At 38.9% G+C, this 23,070-nt stretch overlaps 1 protein-coding gene across 1 annotated transcript in view; it reads right to left on the bottom strand.

Annotated features, from left to right (window-relative positions):
* Nucleotides 1-22,080, bottom strand: part of LOC122658785 (phosphoinositide phosphatase SAC7-like) — a 42,165-nt gene extending 20,085 nt beyond the window's left edge. The window contains exons 1-14 of the mRNA XM_043853901.1: nucleotides 21,827-22,080; nucleotides 20,688-20,837; nucleotides 20,491-20,574; nucleotides 15,055-15,182; nucleotides 14,882-14,973; nucleotides 13,821-13,878; nucleotides 13,545-13,601; nucleotides 13,398-13,431; nucleotides 13,194-13,274; nucleotides 8,086-8,192; nucleotides 6,608-6,694; nucleotides 6,361-6,438; nucleotides 5,267-5,337; nucleotides 5,083-5,181 (exon numbers count right to left, since the gene is read on the bottom strand). Of these exons, the coding sequence (XP_043709836.1) occupies nucleotides 5,083-5,181; nucleotides 5,267-5,337; nucleotides 6,361-6,438; nucleotides 6,608-6,694; nucleotides 8,086-8,192; nucleotides 13,194-13,274; nucleotides 13,398-13,431; nucleotides 13,545-13,601; nucleotides 13,821-13,878; nucleotides 14,882-14,973; nucleotides 15,055-15,182; nucleotides 20,491-20,574; nucleotides 20,688-20,837; nucleotides 21,827-22,049 (1,349 nt within the window). The 5' untranslated portion in view covers nucleotides 22,050-22,080. The remainder of the gene's footprint in view (nucleotides 1-5,082; nucleotides 5,182-5,266; nucleotides 5,338-6,360; nucleotides 6,439-6,607; nucleotides 6,695-8,085; nucleotides 8,193-13,193; nucleotides 13,275-13,397; nucleotides 13,432-13,544; nucleotides 13,602-13,820; nucleotides 13,879-14,881; nucleotides 14,974-15,054; nucleotides 15,183-20,490; nucleotides 20,575-20,687; nucleotides 20,838-21,826) is intronic.
* Nucleotides 22,081-23,070: the final 990 nt, after the last annotated feature.

A 23,070-nucleotide genomic window follows, 5' to 3' on the forward strand; every position in this document is an offset into this window, starting at 1 on the left:
AATAACCAAGATGACAAAGAAGGAAGAACCCGTAGGGGTTTTAGACACAATCCATATACATCAGGGTATAACTCTGTTCATGTAATATATCAAAGTCTTAAAATATAAAGAATGCAGGCCCAAGCATAGACAAACTAAGTAAAAAAAGTTCATGGATGTCCAATCTAAGAGCATTTTCAGCATGAACCAGGTACGTAATACAAAGGTTGATACAGTAAGTCCACCACACCAAGCTCACACCCAATAATGCCCAAGAGCAACCTTCAAGTTTCTTTTTTTCCTGTTCTTAAGTGTTGTTTTTAAGTTACCTATCCAACAAGGCCAAGATTTTGCGATTACGAGTTGTATGGAGAGAGTTACGACCGATTTACTGAATGGGTGTTAATCTGTTGTGGGAGTACTATCTCTGTAAGTTAGAATAATTTAACATTTTAAGGTGTATTTGGTCTCGACCAATTTTAAGAGTTTAAGGTAAATTTTGTCTTTTTTAAGTTCATAGTAGGCCTGATTAGTGTTATAAGTGTAATATGCCATATTAGGATTGTAATTCCCTGGAATTGTAATTCACTGGACTTGTAAGTTACCCTTTAGTAAAATAAATTGATACCCTGACTGTGTCAAGTCTTCTCTCCCCCTTGGGGGTTTATCTTTACAGCTTGGGCTGTAGCTTAAAATCCTAGGTTTCTAATGGTGATTGAAACCTTTATTTTGGTTGTTCTTCGATTTTAGCCTTGGAAATTAAAGGGATTGCTACTGTGTTCAAATCCTACATGCTGGGATTGCGACTGTATTCGAATCCTACATGCTTTCTCTAAATGAAGAGAGCTCTAGAGAATATTAATAATTTCTTTCAGTCTTTAGTCGACTTTTATTAGGTTCATGTTTCGACCATCCAGGAAAGTGTCAGTTTGTTAGTGAAAGATGTTCCTCTTTATCGTAAGATTTATCGTCAGAATTGTATCTCTCCATTAATTAGAATGAATCTGCAAAGCGAACTGTTGGGATCATTCTATTTCCTTTCATAAATTGTGGGAATTCTTTGAGCTGAATAAGCCTAGTCCTAGCTGCTGAGGGCATCTGGCCACAACTACTTAAGTTGTAGCGGTTGTAGAAGCTGGCTAACATCAATAAAAACTCAATATTCTTTCATATTTTATGTACACTTGCCATATGCAATACCCTGTTTATGTACAAGGAGACCACAAATGCGCGGGAACAAGTTTACTGATCTCCCATCAGGCAAGAATACAACAAACAACAAGAACAACTCAGCCTTATCCCAAATAAATGGGGTCAGCTACATGGATCCTTGCCCTCCAATCAGCTCTATTCGAGGTCATACTTGATACAAGGTGATGTAGTCCAAGTTCTCGATTGGGGCTCCAAAACTGGTTCACAACTGGCCCATAAATTGGGGCTATCGAGTTGGTCCTATTTCATCCATATCAAGCCAGCAGCTGAAGGAGATATTTTTAGATTTAGAGTGGGCCCATGACAGCTGGTGGAGATTGAATTGAAGACCCAATACATTGTTCGTGGTACTGTTCACGTGAACAGTGTCACATCCCATATTGCAGATCCTGTGGGGGCCAATACCAGATAGCATGGAGAGGAAATAATCCAGCATATCATCAACTTATTATTTTTGCTTAGTTTCTAATTTCAGATTTGGAAAGTAGGCTTAGCTTTTTATTTAGACGTTTCTATTTCAGTCCATTGTTTCCTTTTATATTAGTTTTAACTTGCAACTATGTAATTGCTTGGGGAATAAGTTATTAACCCCCATTGCTGGAATTTTTATTTTAGGCAAGTTTGTCCTATATAATGTAATGGACCTTTGGTCCTCACACACGAGTTAATGAAGATGAATGATGTTTTGCTTTCCGCAATACAATGCTGTGAGATGCAGTAAGGTGAGAGACCTATGTGAGGGTGAGAGGCCAGGGAAGAGTGAGACTCAACCCAACCTATCCTTCTTCTTTCCCTATTCTCTTCTTCCACTCGATCTCCCTCCTTCCTCCTATTCTCTGTTTAATTTACTGATCTGCAACAAGGTAACCGAGACTTGTTTCTGGAGTTATTAGCACATCCTTGAAGCCTAAGAGTTCCACAAAAGTGCTGAATCAACTGCTGACCTGAAGGGGACAGTACAGAACCTGCAGCTACATCTACTTTCTATTTTCTGTTGCTGGTTCGAGTCTCTGATCTCAGTACCCCTTCATCCAACAGGGGTGAGATTTGGAGGATTATTTCAGACCCACAGGAGCTCCACTCGATCCAAATCTGAGGCTGATCTGTTGGCTGGTTTGATTTTTTTTCACTAAGTTTCTAATTCTGTGAACTTGCAATATCTCAGCAACCACCCATAGTTTGGGACTGAGATTTTCAGAAGCTATTCACCCTGTGGAGGCCTAAACTCAATGGGAGAATAGATCCCATCTGAGTCACATAGCTACTATTTCTGGATTGTGTAATTTTCTGGTTGTTAGAACCCAGTTCTGATCTGCGGCACCCTTGGTACTACTGCTGATTGTTGACCTATTGAGTTGGGACTGTTATACCGAATTGTGGGGTATAGTTTAGGGTTAGAAAACCTTATGACCTACTGTTCTCAGACCTGAATCCTATTTTGTATCATTGTTCAAACCAGTGTTCAGATTTGGTTGTAACTATGATCCTGAATGGGGCTGGATAGTTCCTATCTAGCCTTACATTACAAGGCCTAAGCTATGCATGTCTTTCCTCACCACTTCTCCTAGGATCATTTTAGGTCTACCTCTAGCTCTTTTAGTTCCTTCAATCTGAATCAATCACTCCTCCGTGGTGGAGCATCCAAAGGCCTCCATTGAACATAGCCATGCCACCTCAAATGACTTTCTTGTAGCATATCGTGTATCGGAACTACTCCCAAATTAGCTTTAATATGATAATTCCTTATTTTATCCTTCCAAGTATTGCCATTCATCCATCTCAACATCCTCATCTCTGCCACATTGAGTTTATCTATATAATACTTCTTAACTGCTCAACATTCCGTACCATACATCATAGCTGGTCCTACACTCATATGACTGTCCTATAAAATTTTCTTCGAAGTTTTAAAGGAACACATCGATCACACAACACTCCGAATGCACCTCTTAACTTCATCCATCCTATTTTAAATCTTTGTGAAACATGATCCTTTATATCACCTTCTTTATTTCTGATTGAGCCCAAATACCTAAAATAATCACCTAGCGAAATCTCCCTCTCATCAATTTTTACCACCTCATTATCCGTCCTAGTGTAACTAAAGTAGCACACCATATACTCCATTTTCGTTTTACTTATCTTAACACCCTTTGATTCCAAGGTTGATCTCCATAACTCCAACTTGGCGTTAATCCTTGCTTTTGTCTCTTCCACCAAAAAAATATCATCAGAAAAAAGCGAGGTACATATAGAATAAGAGTTCATTCAAGCATACATCAAGGAACCTCATCTTGAATGTCTCTGGTTAAATCATCCATGATAAGCGCAAATATATAAGAGCTTAAAGCTTATCCATGATATAACCCAATTGTAACTGGGAATTCACTACTTTGACCCTCGCAGTTCTTACACTAGTCACCACACCATCATACGTATCTTTAATTATGTCCACATATTTACTTGAAAGTTGAAACACTTCTCTTCTTTAGTATTTGTTAGATTAATTATCTATGGACTCTGGTATAAGCTTTTCTAGGTTAATAAAGACCATATGGAGATCCTTCTTGCAATCTCTAAATCTTACCATTAGTCTTCTAAATATATAGCTTCTATCATTGATCTTCCAGGCATATACCAAATTTGTTCTCCGCAATGGTCAGCACTAAAAGACCCATACGAGTTGTAAACAAGTGAGATAGGCACGAAAGGGGGGCATTCTGGGGATGTCTTCCATCAGCCAGTGGGAGAGATGCTAGTTTCTTGTCTCAAGTGGGTTTCAATAACCCCCTCCAATAATTTTATAGTAAGACACATTAGTGTTATGCCTTTATAGTTATTGCAGCTCTGAATATCACCTTTATTTTGGTAAATCGGAACCACAATGCTTCTCCTCCATTCATCTGGCAATTTCCTTGGGCTCATAATGTTATTAAACTTGGTTAGCCAAGATAAACCAAGATAAATAATACAAGTAGTGACATCTTCCTTTCGATTCTCCTAGGACATCTTTAGCAATCTTCTTAATACAAGCAGTCATCTCATTCCACATTGTATTAGTGTCTCCCTTAAAATCCCACTTCCCTTGTTCGACTGCGTTATCAGTAAATGATTTAAGGTATCTCCTTTTAAGCTAAGATTTTGCGTAGTGGGGCACATATCCATGACCACTATCCTATGTTATGTGGTTAGGCTCTCCCCTTTACAATCTTACAAAACAATATATCAGACCTTCTAGTTAGGAAGAAATCTATTTGACTACTATGATGCCCACTTTTGAAGGTAACTAAATGCTCCACTCTCTTTTCAAAGTGTTTACAATGGATAAATCATAAGCCACAGCAAAATCTAAAACTGAGATTCCCTCCTCATTCCTCTCTCCAAAACCATATCCTCCATGTACACTTTCATAGCCTCTATGATCTTGCTCAACATGTCCATTCAGATCACACTCTATAATAATCTTTTCTCGTTGACTAAAACCTTGCACTAATCCAACCATGTGTTCCCAAAATTGTAGCTTACTACTTTCGTCCAATCCTACTTGGGGTGCGTAAGCGCTAATTATATTGACAGCCTGTTTCTCCAACACAAGCTTAATGGATATAAACTATCTAAACTTTATATAGTGCCATAAAAATTAAATATAAACTATCTAATGGAATGTTGGATTCCAGTGACATGTTATAAAGCAGGATGAAAAACAAAATGAGCATCTATAAGCTATGTGAGAATATTCATAAACAGCATGTACTCATTGGTCCGTTTTTACACATATAAAAGACAACACTATTATATTCTTAATGTTGGTTGACAAATCATGTTGAGATTGTCCTGTTCATCAAACATATAAAAGTCCGAATTTCTTGGAATTTAAATGGAAAACCATACCCCTTTTTCGTGAGGAAATCTTCAATTTGATCATAAAGGATGGATAGACGCTCAAAGTGAATATGACCACAAATCCGGTGAAAATCGAAATGCATATATCTACAGAAGTCAGTAGGTCTAAGCAGTGAGTAGTGCAATATTAAAAAAATAAATTACAGTTACATGTCCCAAGGAAATGATTTACCTGATGTCATCACTACTGACATGCTGCATTGCATTGGCAAATTTCTCACTCAAGCGTCCCTCACTTCCGTGCTGAGGAAAGATAAAGATGATTGAGAAATGAGCATATCACAAGCATTTCGAAGATGCATATGCAACCTCACCACATATACAAGTGCGTGCACACGTGTAAAGTCATGTATGAGTGTCATGTGTGTCAATGAGCATATCAGAACTCTAGAGGCTATAGTCCAGGTGAAGTTAGAATCATATTCGACACTCTGAAACCCTTTTCAATAATAATTATGACATTAATTTCAACAAACATATACAGAATATAATATAGATTGATGTAAGGTAATTATTAGAGCTTGATGAGTAAGCCGTTCAATGTGCACTTTATAGAACTCCACTGCCCCTGCCTCTAAAATACTAATAACAACAATGATTACAACTGCGACAATAAATTAGTCATATTACCAAGGCTAATGATATGGTAATGCAATGGTCCTTACATTATCCCAGGCTGCAACAAAGGTGCAATCAGATAAGTACAAAGTGTGAGCTCAAAGAACATAAGTGCAGGATTTTTCAATTCCACCACAAAAAGTTACTAACTGCCTTCTTAAAATAATTTATTTGAATCGCAGCAACTAAAAGATGCAAATTTGCAATTATCAATAGTTTACATTTAAATTATATGATAAAGATCTCTTAATGTTGGCAGAACAACACCACCAGTTAAGAGATTCCTCTACAGACATGCTGATCTAGAGAAACATCAGCCAAACCGAAATAGTGAATGACCACTGTCAAAGCAGAAACTGATTGTTTACTTATAATACTTATGACCTATGAATTATCATAGTTTTCCATAAATCATTACAATATTCAAGTCACTGCCAATACCTGTTTAGTATTCCTGCATCTGACAAATCAAATTCTTAGCTAAAGTAGGTAAACCATAAGAGTTTATATGACATGTCTCTTTACATTGTCTTACAAATACTCCCACCAATACCAATACTTTAAGCACCCTCCCATACAATTCAATAATGATATACTGATGCAGCTACCCTGGGGAAGCCACAGAGAGAGAATCTAATCTATTTTTACCTGGTTAACAAGATCAACAGCAAAGACACACCCATATCTTTTTCTTAAATCAAAAAAGTGGCGTTCTACAACATGAGACTGCAAGAAGCATAGAATAAATAGTATCAGTCTCCAGCAAGGCAGAAATTCAACAGTGTAATACAGTTTGAATTAAAAGATGAACCGGTTATTGAACAGTAAAATAGTTCTGTGCATGGAAAGAGACTAACAAACAACAATTGATAGTAAGTAACACCAAAATACTCACAGCCTCCTCAGGTCTAACAATCTCAAATTTAGGTTTATATGTCAAATCAACAATCTGCTCCCAAAGTAGGGGAATAGACCCTCGAACCTGCAAATGAAATCAGATATTGACATTTTACCATCAATTTTGTGCATAATCATATCATTAGACACATTAAGTACTTGGTTTCCTAGATGAATTGCTTGGTCAACTGGAACCCTCGAACTGCAAATGTAATAGCAGACCAGCTTGCTAGAGAAGGTGTCAGTACTCGGTAGGGAGATTTGGGTCATTGCACCTATATTGTATCCTCTGGTTTTTGGGGAGCTTCTTGCTCCATGCGGAGGTTTGGGCCTGACAATCTTCCTTTTTTTCTTTTTCTATCATCAATAGAATCTTTTCCGCTGTATATCACCCCAAAACAAAAAAAAAGATTTCTAGCACTAGAAAAGGGGCATTACCCAGTGCTGGTCACGCCTATGTGGTGTCCTGGGAGGGGTGAGTTTGGAGTCAGTCCCAACCTTTGGCCTTTTTGTGCAAAGAGGCCACCCTTAAGACTCGAATAATAAACTCTTTTCTATTAGATCGGTCTTTATTTCCAACAGAATGTTATGAACCATTTCAGACTGAATTCAGTTGCACATGGCCTGTTTTAGCCTTAAGGGTTTTCCATATTGTACTTCCAGTTTGCAAATGATTAATGATGCATTCAAAATTTCAAATTTAATTCTGAATATGTTCCATACAAAATGCTGATCCTGAGTGATTCAGTGGCCATACCAGGTAAACTAGGACATAATTCTAGGAGCATCAAATGGTTTGAATCTGGAATGGATTCATGTGGCCAAAATCAAATCTGGATTTCATATCAGCTGATCCAGATCTAGAGAGGTCAGAAATATGTCACACCTTAGATAATTTCATCTTCTTCTCCCCCCCCCCCCCTTTTTCTGTATAAGACGAGACTCTACCTATCCAAGATCAAGTCCAAGAAGTAACTAAGAACCAAAATACTCAAAATCCGGATCTATTGGAAATCTTAAATGAAACTGCTTTTCATACCCAAATCTGGTTGAGAAGGATGTTGAATCAGATCAGATGATGGAACTGACCACTCCATTTCACACCTAACTAGATTCAGTGAAAGAGGGGGCACTAAACTTTTAAAAAAAAAAAGGCAAAGCATTTTAAGTGCATGATAGGCACTTAGGATAAGCTTCTAGGGTTTAAAAAGGCGATCCAAAACATTATTTCACTTGGAATCTTCACCGTCTGTAGAGCAAGAAGCCCAGAAGCCAAGGGCTCTGGGCTTCTTGTGCTTCTACAATAAAAATAAAAAATGAATTAATTATGATGGATGCACGCTTTTGAACCCACACATGCCCAGATGCTGGCTCCTAGAAGCTGCCACCAAAAGTTTACCCAAACATGCACTAAACACAAGGAAAAGAAATTCATCCATGACAAAAAATTTCTTATGCAGGAAATATTATGGTCACCTGCACAAATGATGCTGTACATCCATTCACTTGCACAATTTGCTCAGATTCCACAAAATTGGCAACATAACCATCTGAATCAGCTCCTCTTCTCCACATTCGTGTACCTTTAAAAAAAAAAGTACTTAAATTATATTTGAATGGAATTATTTTAAAACTGTTTCTTATTTCAAAGTTTTTTTTTTTTGGATGAATAAAAATTTAAATTACGAAGAAAAAAGGGGGAATATACAAGCCCAAGGGCAACAAGCCGAAGCTAGGGGCTAGCTAGGGCGCAAAATAGAAGTAGGGAGGCCCCAGGAGACAACAATGAGCCTGTTCCTTGGGGAATCCAACACATCACAAAGGGGGAGGGATCTAACTTTAGATGAAACATCAAAAAAGATGGTCTTCCAAATCGAGTCAAAGGACCGGGATTTGGAAGTCCATCTTCTAAGGTTGCGTTCCATCCAAAGATGGGAGATAGTGGCACAAAAGGCAAGCTTGCCAACCGAGTCACAAGTCGATTTCCCTCCAAAAGTCACGTCAATCCAAATCCATTCCCTGCTGAGAGGAAGGGGAGTGCGCCGACCAGGCCAACAGTGGCGAAGAACAAGGGACCAGATGGAGGAAGCAAAGGGGCAAGTGAAGAAAAGGTGATCGACATCTTCAGTCCCATTCCAACAGAGACAGTAGTTGGGGGGGACCTGAATATGCCGATGAATAAGGAAGGCCTGAGTAGGAAGGCAGCTAGCAAGGGCGCGCCAAGCAGTGAGGCTATTTATTGACCAAAACAACTTATCATCTACAACTAAGAAACCAAACTTGACTTCCATCACCTATCAAAAAGAAGAAATGACTCAAACTTGTAGTTTATTTATCAAGTAGACTCGTAAACATTAACAACTGACATCTGAACAAGAAACAAATATTCAATGTACAAATTTATGAAAATGATTTCCAACAACCTTCCTCCCTCTCCCTCTTGTTGATACGTGCAGATTTAGGAAAAGAATCCCTAAAAGTAAAACAAGTACAGCAAAATAAGAGCTAAGTAACATCATGATGCACAAAATATGTGCCTCCTTGCCATCAGCACTAAGAATAGAATGAAATCTGGAGATCATTTATGCATGATTTCAGTCCAAGTACCAAAATGGTGAAAAGGCAATAATATAGGCAGGTGTTATTGATTCTTACACCGGTTGGATTGTCATTTAAAGGGCATTTACGTCAATATATAGAGGTTGGTTTTAAGTTGAATTCCAGTCTGACGGTTTGGAAATCAATGGCACCACGTCCATTTTAAATTATTAAACCCAAACTCAACTCAACTCAACCTTATCACAACTAAATGGGGTTGGCTACATGGATCCTTTCCCTCCAATCAGCTCTATTAGCCATACTTGTAAGAAGGCCTAGGCACCACTTGCAGCTCGAAATGAGCCATGGTAGGATGGATTTTGTGCTACACTTATCTAAGACCTTGAGAGGTCAAGATTCTACATCTTGTGATAAATTTCTTTTACAAGATTGGCAATTTTATCCCTCATCAAACAGACCACTGATGTGACCAATATTATGAGGTTTATTTAAGGAAAAAGTGATGTTACTATAAACTGTTTTCCCAATTGAAATAAGAAATTTTTAGTTACTTTTGGCATATGCTACGACATATGTGGAATACACACTTGAAGTTCTCATTCCTTCCCATCTGCAAACAGAGGTTGTTCACAGAATTAGAAGCTTGGCTAATCTTTTGTATCACCTGGTGAATGCTTATACAAAACAGTGGGGCACATGACTAAATTTTCTTGCAATGGCTCGGTTAATAGAGCTACCAAATGCAGTCCATTTAGGACTGTGACAATAATGCAGACTACAGCAACAACAACAAACTCAGCCATATCCAAACTTAATGGGGTCGGCTACATGGATCCAAACAAAAACAAGGTAGGAAAAACTGAGGTCTAAACAAAAAAGGGGAATGAAGAGATGGGAAATGAGATGAGAAATGAAATGAAAGATGAAATACGAAAGTAAGAGGAAAGAGTCACAGCCCAACAAGTCAGAAGAATCTCAGCTAAATGGGGTCTGTTACATGGATCCTTGCTCTCCAATAGGCTCTATCCGAGGTCAGACTTGGAATAAGATCTAGACTATGCAGTCCTTCCTCACAACTTCTCCTATGGTCATTTTAGGCCTGGCCCTACCTCTTTTAGCTCCTTCAATCGGTATCATATCACTCCTGCTTACTGGAGCGTCCCTAGGCCTCCATTGGGCATGACCATACCACCTTAAACGACTCTCTCGGAGCTTGTCATTGATCATGACAACTCCCAAGTCAGCTCTAATACATTCATTCCTTACATTTTCCACACATCCATCTTAACATTTTCATCTCTGCTACATAAGCTTCTCAATATGACACTTCTTAACTGCCCAACATTCCGCCCCATACATTATAGCCGGTCGTACAACAGTCCTATAGTGTAAAACCTAACACAATGCAGAGAATGGAAATCGTAAACACAATCACACAATGCGCACAAAGATTTACGTGGTTCGACAAGGTTGCCTACGTCCACGGTGAGATGAGATCTGTTTTACTATCAATGGAGGATAGGGTTACAGTCGCTCGTTCCTCACACCTCTCTCAGATTTGCAATACAAAGAAAGAACTCTCGCTATAGATTTATAGCGAAACCCTATACAGGAAATTTACCGAAATACCCATATAGTCCTTAAAAAATATAGAACTCCGGACGCACCTCTCCACTTCATCAATCCTCTTTATTTATGATTGACCCCCGGAGGCTCCACACAGGAGTCCATCATCAGAAATCAAGACACCAAAACCTCAACATATAGAACTTTCTTTTAAGCTTTAAAGGAATACGTCAATCACACAGAACTCCGGACGCGCCTCTGTACTTCATCAATCTTCTTTATTTATGATTGACCCCAGATATCTAAAATAATCACTTTGCGGTATCTTTCTTTCCTCTATTCGCAATATATCGGCATCATCATAGTATGACTAAAATTACACATCATATACTCCGTCTCCGTTCTACGAATCTTAAAGCCATTTGTTTCCAAGTTTAATCTCCATAGTTCTAACTTAGCTTTAATCCCTGCTTTTGTCTCATTCACCAAAACGATATCATCGTCGAAGAGCATACACCACCGGACCTCGTCTTGAATGCTCTTGGTTAGGTCGTCCATGATAAACGCAAATAGACAAGGGCTTAAGGCTGATCCCTACCGTAACCCAATTGTAGTTGGGAATTCCTTGCCCTGACCTTCCATAGATCTCATACTAATCACCACGCCCTTATACATATCTTTAATTACATCCACATATTTACTCCACACCCCTCTCTTTACTAAAACATGCCACATTAAATCTCTAGGGACTCGGTTATAGGATTTTTCCAGGTCAATAAAGATCATATGGAGATCCTTTTTGCTATCTCTATAACTTTCCATGAGCCTCCTCAATAAGTAGATAGCTTCTGTCGTGGATCTACCTGACATAAAGCCAAATTGGTCTGCCGAGATATGAGTCTTTCTTCTCAAACGGGCTTCAATAACCTTCTCCAAAAGTTTCATAGTGTGACTCATTAGCTTTATGCTTCTATAATTATTGCAGCTTTGGATATCACCTTTATTTTGTAGATCGAGATTATAATGCTTCTCCTCCATTCATCTGCATCTTCCTTATGTTCATAATCATGTTAAACAAAATGGTTAACCAATATACCCCACAACCTCCTAGGGTTTTCCACACTTCTAATGGATTCTGATCTAGGCCTGGTGTCTTGCCTACTTTCATCTTTTTTAAGGCTTCTTTAACTTCTACCACACTAACCTTTTGTACATATCTATGGCATGTGGTGTCTTGTTGAATAATGTAATCGTCTGAGTCATTTCTACTCAGCCTATCTCCATTGAGTAGATCGCAAATATACTCATCCCTTTAAATATGTTTATTAAGCCTAAAACAAGCTTACCTTAAAGTTTCAGAGCCAACTATGGCCATATGCCCACCGAAACATAAAAACTGATACACTGTCTCGCCGAGATCTTGAGATCTCGGAAAACTCGACTTGGTCGAGACCGAGTTTTAAAACCTTGCTTTAAAGCAAAATACTACGCAATAAAGTAATGAGTATTATCTTTGTTCTCTCTTGGTTGTAGTTTCCTTCTGTTAGTCTTTTACTTTTCTTTGGGAGGGGGGGGGAGAAATATGGTTATTGTAAAAGAATGAAAGAGTACAACAAAAAGAAAGCAAAAATAGCACAGAGCAATGGAGAGAGAGAAAGACGGGAAATAAACAAACAACTCAGCCTTATCCCAACTAAATGGAATCGGCTACATGGATCCTAGAAAAGATAGAAAGAAGGGAGTAAGGAGAAAAAAAACCACCCGTAAATATGACTAACAAGTAACAACAAGATGACCCCATTACCATCAAACATCATCCCTCCAAAAAGCTATCTCATTCCAAGAGGCAGTTGACCACCCTCTGAAATTACCTCCTTGCAACACCAGCCACTTGCAAACAGAAGCAGTTGCCAAAACTGACAGCCGAAAAAGGATGATTTCCACAATAATACATCAACTCCTGGAAGCCTTCTGCCATAACCCAATCAACCTTACCTCATGACCCAAAACGGTTGGACCTCAAGACTATCTACATCAACAATGCATCATAGTTCCATGATACATGCATTGTTGTATTATGGAGGGCTTTTGATGGTATTGATTATTACTTTTGTTTCAAAGAAGCTTTAGCATACAAAACTGTGGCACAGAGCATGAAACAAAGCTCTTAAGCCATCAAATCAGTTTGATAGTTTTTTGTCATCATGTCTAATTTTTTTCCAGGTGTAATGTTAATAGATTTTTAGTCATACAGCATCAAAAGGATCGGGCATGGTCCACAAAATTTCCAATGCGTAAAAATTATGTGATCTCAGAGGACATATTTCCATTTCAACCATGACCAGAATCAGGTCAAAGACCAAAATAGAATTCCTTGATCTAAACAGGTAGTAAACCAAAATAATCTCAAACAATTTAAAACCAACAAAATAAATGAAGGTATTCATTCTTCTGTGTACCAGTCCTCCTAGTGCATCTCCGTGCAATCAGACTAACATCAATTATGTCTTTGCCAATTGCTGCTTGAAAGTTATGAAAACCTGATCAGCAGTCAAGGTATAACCTCAAATCAAATGGCTCAATATAAAATACTTGAAGTAAATTTTGAACTGTTGGCTTCACATGACATCCAACAAAAATTAAAGCAACTCAAAAAAGGATATTCCCTTGGACAACTGGAAGCACATAAGGATCAAGCTGCACAGAAGAGATTATAAAAAAAAAATGGAGTCAGCAGAATTGACAACTGTAGAATAATCTATTGGCAGAAATGTGTGCAATATAAATATAGCTTTGTAAATGCATCTGACCTTGCAATCTATTAGCATCTCCAATAAGTAGTTATTCCAGAGGTACCTAGGATCTGCCTGTGGTAAAACAATACCAGAAGTTAGCCATTTCTTAATGTAAAAAAGAGCATTTGTATGACAAATAAGGATGAATTTCGTCAATGCAGAGATGACCTTTGTTGCACATGAAGAAACCAACATAAAGTAGGATGCCTTTGCTTGAAAGTAGTTTACCAAATACAGAAAAATGAAATGAGCAAGCATTTGATGCAATAAAGTGAATCATTATTAAGTTACCTGTCTCCAAAGAGGAAGCTGCTTTGACTCATCACCCAAGTCATGCAATCTTTGAGCACTGTAGTTGAATGGCATAAGAACAAGAGAGAGAAACTAAAAAAAGGGGGGGGAGAAGAAGTGCTACAATGACCCCCTCAAAAAAGAATATAGAAAAGATCCGTTGCTGTAGTTGTATGACAGTATATGTCACAGGGTAAAGGGTTTCAATGCTTCCATGAACACAACTCCCAAAAGGAAGGAGGTTCAAATATAGAAAATTCAGAATAATTAGTTCAACAGTTGCAATTTTATAGTGAGTAAAACATGAGTCTGATGTATTCTGATACAAATGCAGACATTCAGATCTTATGCAGTCTGACAGGTCCCCCCCCCTCCCCCCTCCCCTAAAAATAACTAATGCAGTGTGACCGGATTTAGGTTGCATTCATGAATGAAGGTTCTGACCATAGATTGTCAGTTGGGAGCAAGTTCATTATGAAATGTTTTTCCATAGAAGTACCAGAACAGGAATTTTGACACTTCAAATCTGATGAAGCTGATTGTTGTATGTCATTTAGGCAGAGGAGGGCAAAACAGAAGTGATTGGGACTAACACGTTAAAAAAATACGGTGTCTGTTTTTGAGGTAGAAAAGCAAGCCCTTCCTAATGACCCAAGTAATACACAAATTGGCACCAGAAAGCATAAGAATGTATGGTCAGTTCCACATTTGACACAAAAATTGTCAGCTAGATTTCATCCACAGCTGAGGGAGAGGACATATTTGCTGGTGTCATTAGCAAGAGAAGTACTGTTCACTTTTTCCAAAACTCCAAATTTTTTGTAATGTATATAGGTATATAGGGGAACTTTTGTTCTTTCGCGTGTACTAGAGCTTCTCTATATGTAATGCACAAATAGGAGGCGTGGGGGTCTTGAGCAAATCACGAATCTCCTTTCTCTCCATCTCTCGCAATCTCTCTTCTCTCTCTCTCTCTCTCGCGTTCCTCTTTCTCTTGCAGGTTTGAGAGTCTCTCTTGCTCTCACATCAATTATCAATACTAAGACAGACAAATGGCTCACCTGAGTGTTAAATTGACATCATAGGAGAAATACAGACCAGAAGTCTTCTCTGCAGCATTTAGGAGCACAGAAAACTCAGTCTCCATCTTTTTCTGTCAAAGGTAGTAAAATGACTAAGTTTCAAATAGACCAATCATGGATGAAACAAGTCTAGGAAATTGTAACTCCATTACCTGATCTGTAGGGGAATTTTTAAGAGAATGATCACATGGTAAAATCTGTAAGCTTGAAACTTTGTATATAGGATGCCCCAAATAAGATCCAACTTGTTCACGCCCTGTTATCACAAGCACATACGATCCTACAAATACAGAGAACAGACAAAGGCCAAAGTAACTAAACAGACTGCAATTCCAGCTGTAAAAGTATTACTGATAATGGTTTCAAGCTACAACATGAAAGTTAAGTTTAAAAATTTTGAATGTCTGCAGATATCTGAGTGTGAATGTTGCCATACCTAGACATGTATGAGTGGGACGAATCATTTAATTAGTTATTTTAGAGCTTGATTACCCACAAAATAAGGACTTATTGAATCAGCAGACTTTTAGGTTTCCATACATCCTCATTTAACCTATTCAATGATAAAATAATATTCCATTAGAGTCATAAACACAAAATAGTATTCTGTGCAGTAGGCTTCCTTATAACTTGAATTTGTACATACATGTTTTCCTTTTTCTTTTTTTCCTCCCTTTTACTTCTCTTCATCCCTGAAACTATTGTTGTTTCAAACATATATTACCTATTGAAAGCAGTTGTTGGCACTTCTACTGTCTCTCAAACAGGTTATTTTACAACCCAATTATTCAAACTTTGATTTGTCCCATAACCTTTGTTTCTTCTTTCATATTATGGAAGCCATAGGTCCTAACAAGCTCATATGTGGACCCTATTTTCAAATATAAAGACCAGGTCAAGCCATCAACATCTTGAAGAGTCCAAGCTAGACATAAAAAATTGGTTTATTATCCAACCTGCAAAGGACATGAAATTTTATATGACAACCAATATTCCTGGTCGGGTCGGTAGGGAAGAAGGGAATTTCAGAGTTGCAGGGGAGAGGGGAAATCGCATAAGAAGAAGGGGGGGGGGGGGGAGGAGGAGATTGCACAAGTCACACACTCTCACAAAGTAAACCCAATAAATTTCTATTCAATTCACTATGTCCATTGTTGCCTTGTTGGGTTACATGCAAGTATTTAAAGAGAGAAATAACAAGACTCCTAGTTAGACAATGAAACTGCAAAATAACTTTCACTTCAAACTCAAACTCTATCTAACTCCTACGTAGTCAACCCAAAATAAATAAAAGACTGAAATAAATAAACTAATATTGTTGGACCAAAACCATTGGACCGGTTATGTCTGGGTTTGGGTCTCCAAAACCTATCACGCTGGTTCAACCAGTCAAGTTATACTGCATCAATTCCACCATATAAAAGCATCAAATTTTATTTTATAATAGTTAAGCACGTACATAATGACCCTCTCCCCAGACCCCGCAGTGGCAGGAGCCTCGTGCACTGGTTATGCCCTTTTAGGCACACAATATAAAGGCAAATATAAAATATAAACAATGCAAAAAATCTTTGAACCCCTCACCTGAAGGCTGATACCCCTGAACCCCCCCCCCCGGGCCATGGTGGTGTTGTCACCACCCTCCCCCCCTATCCCTACCCCCGACTCCCCCTACCCTCCTGCGTGTGGTTTGACCTGGTCCCCCCTCTTCGGCCAATCTAAATCGCTTTTGGGGGAGGGCCTTCCACTACACTTGTTCCCCTTCCCTAGACGGCACCTCCAAGGTGGCATGTTCCCTCCGGTCTCCTTGATCAGAAAGTAATGAAGTGGTGGAATCGCCTTGTTGGTCATCTTATAGGCAGCCGCCCTCCTTTCAACCTTGTCAAGATTTCACTCTCAAAACAATTGAAGTTGCAGGGTAATCTCAAGACTTACCTCATGGACAACAGAGTCTTCATATTCAAATTCTCGGAAGAAATGGACAAGGCTCGTGCTCTTGAAGGTGGCCCTTGGAATGTTGGCCGCAAGCCAATTCTGTTATGGCAATCAGATCGCTACCTGCTCCTCAACAGCGCTCACCTTAGTTCCATCCCTCTTTGGGTGACCATCCCTGGTCTCCCGCTCCACTTTTGGTGTGAGGAAGGTTTGAGCACAGTTGGTTCTGTGTTGGGAAGACCTTTATACTATGATAGAAGAACTAAGAGGATGGACTGCCTAGCATTCGCTATTGGCTAGAATTTGTATGGAGGTCACTGTTGAAGCTCCTCTCCCGTCTTTCATCTCAGTGGTTGATGATGAGGGCTTCTCTTTTAAGCAAGTCATATGTTTCAACTGGATGGCTCCTCACTGTTTGGAATGTAGGGTCTTCGGTCACCCTCCTGGAAAATGCCCCTCCCGCAGTGACGCTACTGCTACTCTGCCATCCAAATCACCTGCTTCTAAGGACCCTCCTCCCCAACTTCTGGTCACTGCTAAACCTCCCTCTCCTCTTGCCTGCCTGGGAAACCTTTCTTTTGGCCTCCAAACATTAATGTCCTCTCTGTACCCTCCTTCAACCCCCGCCCACCATCACTCAGTCTAGCTCCTCCCTCTCCGCTGGAAGCTGCTCTCCCACTCAGGGTAGACGACGTCGCCGCCTGTGTATCTCCAATCGCCAGAGAGCTTCCGCCTTGACCTCCCATTGCAACCATGATTTTGCAACTGCTTCTACCCTCCTACCATTAGTCTCTCATTCGACTGGGACTGCTGGACAAAATAAATATCAAGTCTTAGCTCTGTCGTCAACAGTCCTATCACTTCCCCTTTTGTTGTTGTCGCCTCTGTCACTTCACTCTCTCCTCCTCTTTCACCGGCTCCCTTCTGTCCTAAGTCAACGAAGCCTCCTCTTTGTTGTTGCTCGAAACCTCAACCCTTCCTTCTGTTGTCGCCTCGATCCCTTCGTCTATAACTCCCTCACAGGTTGAAGGCGATCTCCCATCCCTCTCTGCCACTACCTCTGCCTCTAAATCTTCGAGAGCATTTTCGAACCACACCCTCCCACCTCTTTTACCCCTTCCAACTTTCCCCCTTCATGTGGGCCCCTCCCACTAGAGATGCCATTTTAAACCCTCGTGTCCTTCCATCGCCTTGGGCCTATCTCCCAACCCAGCCCTTCTAATCTTGGCCCCCTTAACCACCGTCAATCCTCTTCCTCTAGCCCATCTCAATACTAAGCCCATTTTCCATCCCTCTCTAGGTCCACCTCTAATATCTTTTCACATTCTCATCCGTCTTCCCAACCCCATCCCACCCCCACAATTGGTCTATCCTTTCAGGCTTTGCCCCCCTCCCTGGGATCAGCTTTTACCCATACACTTGGCTCATCACATCACCGTCCTTCTCCACCCGATAACTCCCATGTTGCTAAAGTTTTCATCCCCCACCGCAACACTCTGAATCCAACCTCGTCAACCTAAATCCCCACTATGGCCAATCCCTCTCCTCACCGAGGCCCCCTTCTTTCCCTTTCTCCACCCTCGGCTGCTAATTCCCCACCCCTCTAGCAATATCGTCTCCATCACCGCCGTCATGCTAGTGTTATTGCTTTTTCTCGCCAAGCCAATTTGGCTTTCCCCTTTGCTCAACCTGGCTCTGGTGAGTCTTTGTTGCACTCCTCATCCATTGTTTAAAATGAATCATTGTGTTCTTTGGAACATTAAAGATCTAAATTCCTCTTTCAAGAAGTCCAAAGTCCGATCCCACATCAAAGCTCAGCATTCTGGAATCATAGTGTCAGGGCGCCTCCTAGTCATTGACTAGGCGTCCAGGCGCCTTGGCCGACTTGGGCGCCTTGGTCGCCTAGATGGGCACCTTGGACGCCTGATTGGTGTCGCCTTGGAATTGGATCCTCTCCATCGCCTTGGTTTGCCTAGACACCGTGACAACTATGATTCTGGGTTTTGTTGCCTTATTGAACTAGAATCAAAGAACAGAATATTCCATGTGTTATCTCCTCCATTGCTCCCTCTTAGTCCTTTTGTTCAAATTATTCTCACCATCCCAACAGTCATATATGATGCCTTTGGGGTCCTTCCATTCCAGTTCCATCTCTTGTCTTCCTCTTCCCAGTATATCCATTTCAAAATTTCTGATTCCCATGGAAATCACCCTTTTCTCTTCATGGCGATTTATGCCTCTAACTGTTCTTTAGAGAGAAACGACCTTTGGGTTAACCTTCACAATATTGCTCTCCAAGTGGGCTCTCTCCCTTGGGCCTTGGGGGTGACTTCAATGTTGTTAGGTTTGGCCATAACAGGAGGAATGGTCAAGTAGGACTTTGATGAAAGTTCTTTGGTATTCTTTGGGAAACCCCCGACTTCGGGCATAGGACAAGTTATTAGATTATGGGATGGTTCAGTAGCTGGGACATTTTGAGGCCATTGAGAGAGGTAGATTCTTCTAGTCTTTTGAGCATTTGTTCTTTCTTTGATCTAATAAACCGTTATTTATCAAGAAAAGAGAATCTTGTACTGATCTCAAAGGAGATGGGACTATGTATATAAGCATAGCTAACTTCTGTGCTTTTGAACACATGTTTTTTGTACTTTGAATCTCTATCTTGTACAATCAAGATTTTCCTCTTTTTTTTTGGTACTTTTTTGTAGATGTTTTGCAGATCCTCCCTCCATTCTCACATATTTATCAAACAAATCCTTTTCCAATTTAGGGAGTTAGAAGAGTAATGAAGTAGATCGTTCAATCTATAACACAGATTTGTTGGATCTATTACTTAATCAGGCAGCCTTCTTGATATCAAACTCGATAACTCTTGCTACAAAAGTTTAAGCTCTCACAACAGTAAGTGAAACTTTATGAAAAATGAAAAATACTTTTATAATTATACTATAATTGCTACTAGAAGTTCAAAATAACATCCCCTAATGTTTCATTAAAATATGTAGATTTCCATTATTTCTGTAATCCTTTCCAAATTTCAACTGTACACATAATATATTCCTAAATCTTTGACTTTCACTAACATAATTACAAAACTAGAATACATATTGAGTTGTATGAAGACAAATTTCTCTGTGCACTACTCATGAATTGTCTTTCATCTGTTCACATCATGCTAAGACCGCATGTGAACTTGAAATGATAATCTATTGAAACCCATTACTACTGCCAGGAATTCATGGCAAATACATGTTATTAGAGCTCAATCATGCAGGTAGATAATATTGGCAAGGGCAGTTATTTATAGAAAATGATGTGAGAATTGAGAAGAAATAAAGCATGGTATTTTACAAGTATTTGTGAAATGGTTTTCTCATTCCTTTTTTTCTTCTTTTGAGAGTATATACTGTTTAACAACACTAAATGAAATCTATTGATGCACACTTAGTAGGTGCAGAGCTCTGTTCAGACATGAGTTTGGTTCATGTATCAGACCAAATATGGCCAAACAAATGAACGAAAATTAACATGAGCATCACAAATTTATGCTGATGATACATATCTTTATAGGGATTGCCAAAAAAGAAGAAGAAAATCTATATTACCATAGGCAGAAATTGATATATTTTGGATTTGTAACAGAAATGCCGTACCTGCCAAGAGCTTCAACACTCCAATTACACCAAAAATTGTTTGAATTTTTGGAGCCCGAACAGAATTGCAATGAGGAATCTCATCTGCAGAAGACAACCAATCAACTATCTTGAATTTACCCAACAAAAAATGACAAAAATAGAATTAATTTCATTAGCTGCTTCAATTTAAAAAAAGACACAAGCAGATAGCTAACCAATCGGATTCATCGACCCATCCACCCGGCTGATTGCTAAACAAGAACTAGAAGACCCATCTGTTGGCTCAACAACAAACTGATCTGGGAATTCCCATAGTCGCATCCGGGTGTGAAGCTTAAGCGTGGAATCAACCTTCTCCATTGTAACTAGAACACAAATCAAGACGGGGGGGAAATAGAAACATGTAAACATGAGTATAACTTTCAGGTAACAGAATCATAGTAAAAGACTCGAACAAAGGAATGAAGAGAATCATGAGATCCTAGAAAGGTTTATTCTCATATAGTTTGGGGAAAAAATGAATAAAAATAACCATTATTACCATTAAGGCTAACTATTTTCCTTGGAAACTCAAAAGAATTATCAATCAAGGACACATGAAGGGATAAAAATCAACTAGCATATTGCATTACCTATGAGAGATGTAATAAAGATTCTTGTCGCGTTTCTGAATTGCAAATAAGAGGTAAAGTTTGTTTCTCTTGGGGCTTAAACAGAAATATAATACAATTTGTACAGATCATCCAGGTGTAAGATTCTGTCTCTTCCATAAACTGCTAGGTGGAAAAGCAGAATTTAAAGCGCTCAAAGATACGTATATCATGCAGGATCCCAAGCAAGGTTCAGCTTAACATGACATTGGATGAGCCAAGAAGATACAAAATCAAGTGAAGAAGTCTTAAAGCACAAAACAGACAATCCAATTTCTCCATATCATTTTGGAGTCATAATTAGAATAAATAATTCAGAATCGCTCCAATACAATAACTTATCCAGGTATTAACATAAGACTACATCAGCTAAGAGCGATAGCCAAATAAAGAAAGCAAACATATAAAAAGACTTCGTAGATCACACATTCTCACCTCCAATTTAGCTTCATAATAAATAACTACAGATCCTCACATATAAACGTATGATCTGAATTTGAAGATTAACGTAAACCAGCAATTCTAATAATTAACTTCAAAACTTTCAACACAAACCAGATCACATGATCCAATACACGAAAATTTTTAAAAAGGAAAAAAAAAAACGAATATTAACAGAAAATCACATTTCGTGATTTTTTCTTCGCTTTCAAATATAACAAGATTGAATTCAAACAAACGAAAGAAGGAGAAACGGGAAATACCTTGAGGCAGAAGTGAATGCGAACTCCTCACCCAGGAAACTCGTCGTGGATTATTGCAGAGAAGGCGAGTAAGGCGGGAAAGAAGTTGGGATTGTCTTGAAGGGATATTAAGAGAGAAGAGGAGACGAGGAGAAATAGAAGAGCTTGGATCGGGAATGTTGGATCTGAAACTCAGATATGAGTGGTCCGGGGGTCCCGCGCTTAATAGCCCTAACGACAGCATGCAACGCTGTAATCTGTGTGAATCAAATTGCGAGGGAAGACGAGGTCGTCGTGGTTTCGTGCTTAGCCGGCTCCTATTTTTAACTAAAAAAAAAAAAAGTTAAAAAAAGAGGGAAAAGGATGAAAAAAAATCTTAGCAAGATCAGGTGATGACATGATTTAAAGCGATACCCCTTGCCGTTAGATTAGAATCTTGAAATCATTTTGCTCTTCACAAGTGGGCCCCGTTGTGAGAAATCACGTTAACGGTCTTCTTTCATTTATAGGGTTTTGCGAATCATATCTGAAACACGTTGGTGGTTTATTCGTTGTTTTTTGGTATTAAATAATCACAATTTTTTTTTGGGTAAATTACGTGTCACCCCCTGATTTTCAAATGAAACTCAGATCACCCCTTGGTTTTAAAAAAAAACTCAAATCACCCCCTCTACAGTGTTAGTGTTAATTATTGGTGTGAAAAAACTATTTTATCCTTGTACTAAAACATTAGAATTAAATTTACAATACTACCCTTCATCTTTAACATTGATCAAGGGTAGTTTCGGGATTTAAATTTATTTAATTGACTGACATCATCACTTAACAGCATAAAATTAATGGTAGGGACTAATTTGTTATATTGGGGTCTAAACCAATGGATGATTTGAGTTTTTTCAAAATCAGGGGATGATCTGAATTTCATTTGAAATCCCCTTTTTTTTTTATGAGATTAAAGAATCAATTTTAGAATAACACATAACTGCCACTTGTTCAAGGCATTTTTTTGTAAATTTTATGAAATTTTAAGTTACTTTTTTTAGTTGATCCAAAGTGGAATCCACTAGTCATAGTTACCACGTGGTAGGTCTAAAAGGATCTGAAAAAACAAATAAAAATCACTGAAAATACAAACTAGGGTTTTTGGATCCGAATTTGGATAATCTGAAACATAATCTACCCGAATTGAATAGATATACAATATATGTAACTAATGATTTTTAAGGTTCTTGAATATTCGATAGGTTGTAGAGAATGAGGAAAAG

The sequence above is a fragment of the Telopea speciosissima genome, chromosome 4 (assembly GCF_018873765.1).
Source record: "Telopea speciosissima isolate NSW1024214 ecotype Mountain lineage chromosome 4, Tspe_v1, whole genome shotgun sequence".
NCBI classification, from domain to species: Eukaryota; Viridiplantae; Streptophyta; class Magnoliopsida; order Proteales; family Proteaceae; genus Telopea; species Telopea speciosissima.